Below are 3396 nucleotides of genomic sequence, written 5' to 3'. Positions count from 1 at the left end.
ACGCTATATATTGCCAGTCACGGTCGATTTAAATTACTTTAATTGTTATTCTATATACTGGCGAAAGAAATTTATTATTCTGTTTAATATGTATGATTACCCATTTGCACGCCCCTGACGGATCTAAAAATGTTTCATCGGTTCACTGGAAAATGGTTTTTAATCAACATGTACGCGTACCAATATTGAATATCTCTAAATGTTTTCCAGATTTTCGAAATTTTTATATTTTTTTCACAATTTTGACACTGTATTTTAAAAACGAAGCAATTTAGGGCATGTGTTTATATATAGGACCTTTTCTTCCTAAAATAAGCCACGGAAAGTGAATAATTGAAACAATAGTGAATAAATAGGAAAAATAAAAAATTAAAAGAAGTAAAGATTAAAATTGATAGTTGATTATAGGTCCGTTAATAGTATATATAATAATAAATGGTATCAGTAATAGGTATGGCGCCGCGATAATCGGGAACCTGTTCGTTTGCTAAATCGGCGATTCGCGGATATGAGCTTTATCGTTATCGTGCCGCTGATAAGAAGAAAACAGACGCGCGTTACAGTTTTATTCGCATTACCGATTGCTCGTGCTGTATTTGGGATTCCGATGTGGCACCTGTGGCACACGCGCGCGTAACAATTCGCTTGAAGAAATACGTAACGCGTTGCGATATGTCTCATAATTTACGTAGTACAGTCTCGATCAACGCTTGTAAGAAGTCGAATGAGCGATCGATATAGATAGAGCGCAAATCTAAAAAAAAGATATCCGAAAAGAGATGTTCGATTTTAATCACGATATAGTGTGTGTACATGTATGTATTTCTGTGTGTTAAATATTTTGTTATTTAATAAAATGAAGTTTCGTGCATCGTTGCTGTTTGTTCTGACGGTGAATCTATACCTCATGAAGATATGTCTGAGTGTCGATACGAAAATGTTGAGCTTGTGCACGTCTCAAAGTACTTGTGAGAATTGTTTAGAAGCGAGTTTGGCTTGCGCCTGGTGCAGTGATTGGGTAAATGTTTCATATTTTGAGAATGTTATAGCATCGAAGTTTCTATTAACACGTTGAATACCGTAATGGTCACTCGTTTAAAATACATTCAGCGAGATTTTGTATAATAACTTGCGTATTGTCTCAATGAAACAACTTTACTTTATCGTTGTAATAGTGGATATTAACATTAATAAATAACATTGATAATAACATTGATAACATTGACATGTTAATAAACTAATACCATATATTTTTAACAAATCTATTAATAAATAAGTAAAATGTATATACATGAGATAAGACAAAATGACGGGAGTCTTAGTATCAAAGATAAAGCATTTTTGAAAAAAAGTTGAAACAAAAGTTACCTACATTTTTTTCAGCGAAGAAATATGATACAAGCAAAAAATTTTCATAGCATGCGATTTAATGAGATATCAGCGTCATTGATATTTCTTTTAATGAGATAAATATAATTTTTTGTATATTTTACTTCTACAAATTGTATACATCTTTACGTTTTTTTACATTAATTCTTTCATTTCATTATTTATTGTCTTATCATTTCATCTCATTCATCTGTCCTTATATTGGTGCATTAAAATATTGAAGTAAAGTCATTGAGATACTTATTATGAATACTTTATTAATGCTTTATTATGAATATTTTATATTTTTATGAGATATTTTATATTTTTTATGTCAAAATATATGTAGGAATAAGATAAATCGTAAACTATTGCTTCTTATTGTTAGTTAATGTCAGACTTTATTTATGAAAACACTTCATTTCCGACTTGAGGTCCTCGCATCTTTTTCTCACTCTGCGTACACTCTTTAATATAGTATTCCTTCTAATTAACTTTGCGAAATTAAGCGATTGTTGTATAACGTTCAACATGTTAAGTTTTTCTTGAAGCTTCGACACGGGATGATTTAATTCATTGAGACGCGTAACCACAACATGACTTGCTTGTTTTTCCGCAATTGTACTTTAGTCATACTCAAATTCCACGTACGGCAAACCGAGGTGCAACGTGCCTGAGCGTCTGCGGGCGTTTGGCTGTCCGAATGTGGAAATACGCGCGGCCCCACCGGGATCACTTCGGGTGTTGACGAACATGGATTTCCAGGATGTCTCCAATGACCGTACGGTACAGCCGGTGCAGCTGAGACCGCAGAAGCTGCGACTCAGGATGAGACCGCGTTCCAACCAAGTGGTGACGCTTCAATATAGACCGGCTAAGTAAAGATCTCAATTAATATAAGTATAATAAAGTAGTGAAAACTTTAGTTATTGATACCATCGATAGGGAGCCAGTTAATAAATAATAAGTACGCGTTTGTAAAGTAATTTTATTTCTTTACTCCTGTGACATTGGATAAATTAATTGCATTAAAGGGTGTATAAGGAGAGTAGGAAATGTTAAGAATTGCATAAAATTTAAGACATAAACTCTTTTATAAATAATGTTAGGTTGTGAATCTTTCATCGGTTAGTCTTTGAGAATTTTAGACAAAGTTCAAGATTGTTTAATGTCATTTTTATGTCACAATAAAAGTTTTATCGTAATTCACGTAATTTTCTATGTGTATATATAGCGTAGCTTGAAGCCACTTGAGACGTACTTGAGACATGACATTAAAAGAAATCTACTTATTGTATTTTGTGCTTAGTTTTCGTTGTCTTACTTAAGGAGGCTCTTACCTCGATCATAAAACGACAGATCTTTATGAAATTAAATTATGTTGTAAAGTGAACCACAACGAACCGATGCCCAAAACTTTAGCATAGGTTGACGATAAAAATTTTAAAAATATCAGTATTGAAATTCGCATTTTTAACACATGGCATATGGTAAACATTAAAATTTTTACCGGAAGTGACGTGTATTTTCTTGGCAAGTTTGCGAGCCAGGTAAACAAAAAACTAAGAAATTGTAGTTAAAATAATAATCTTTCTAATGATAAGAAGAAAACTTGGTGTTGACGATGAGTTATAAAAGATATTGTAGTTTTAATATTTTTTTTTTTTTGTGTTGCTCCTATCGGGTCAGGAGCGTAGACGCCTTCAGTCCTGCCTTTGGACTATGTGACGCATATATTGAAGAACTAATAATAATTCTGTTAATCTTTTTTACAAAATTGTAAATCACTCCAAGCTTGAACCAGTCTTCTCGCTGTATTATAACCTCAATAGCCTCGGTTTCCGCAATGCCGCGCTTCACCAACTCCTCGTCCATCTTCTTCCTCTGTCGGTCGTATATACTGCACTGCCAGATCACGTGATTGATATCCTCCTTCTCGTGCCCACATTCACATTCCGACGAATCGATAAAACCTTTTCTTGCCAATGACTCTCCTAAATTGTAATGATTGGCTCGAATTCTATTTAC

General features: G+C 33.5%; 1 protein-coding gene across 2 annotated transcripts; it reads left to right on the top strand.

Moving 5' to 3' along the window:
- Positions 1–420: 420 nt before the first annotated feature.
- Positions 421–3390, top strand: LOC112467072 (integrin beta-3-like). Of its 2 annotated transcripts, none has more exons than XM_025035539.1 (2): positions 421–815; positions 1999–3390. In XM_025035539.1, exons 1-2 carry the CDS (start codon positions 780–782, stop codon positions 2248–2250), a joined length of 288 nt encoding a protein of 95 aa, XP_024891307.1. In that variant the 5' UTR covers positions 421–779; the 3' UTR covers positions 2251–3390. The 2 variants fall into 2 exon arrangements, with proteins under 2 accessions (XP_024891307.1, XP_024891306.1); XM_025035538.1 differs by having other exon boundaries at positions 440–1018.
- Positions 3391–3396: the final 6 nt, after the last annotated feature.

The sequence above is a fragment of the Temnothorax curvispinosus genome, unplaced genomic scaffold, assembly GCF_003070985.1.
Source record: "Temnothorax curvispinosus isolate PA1 unplaced genomic scaffold, ASM307098v1 QBEX01016827.1, whole genome shotgun sequence".
Lineage (NCBI taxonomy): Eukaryota > Metazoa > Arthropoda > Insecta > Hymenoptera > Formicidae > Temnothorax > Temnothorax curvispinosus.
Note: the sequence above shows the minus strand (reverse complement) of the source record. Positions and strands in the feature narration are given on the sequence as shown.

What these genes read in the sequence shown, in the direction of transcription:
- LOC112467072 (XM_025035538.1), top strand. Translation starts at nt 818, where the DNA reads ATGTATTTCTGTGTGTTAAATATTTTGTTATTTAATAAAATGAAGTTT. An exon ending in GCGCCTGGTGCAGTGATTGG is followed by an intron (nt 1,019 to 1,998) that starts GTAAATGTTTCA and finishes ATTGTACTTTAG; the next exon opens with TCATACTCAAATTCCACGTA.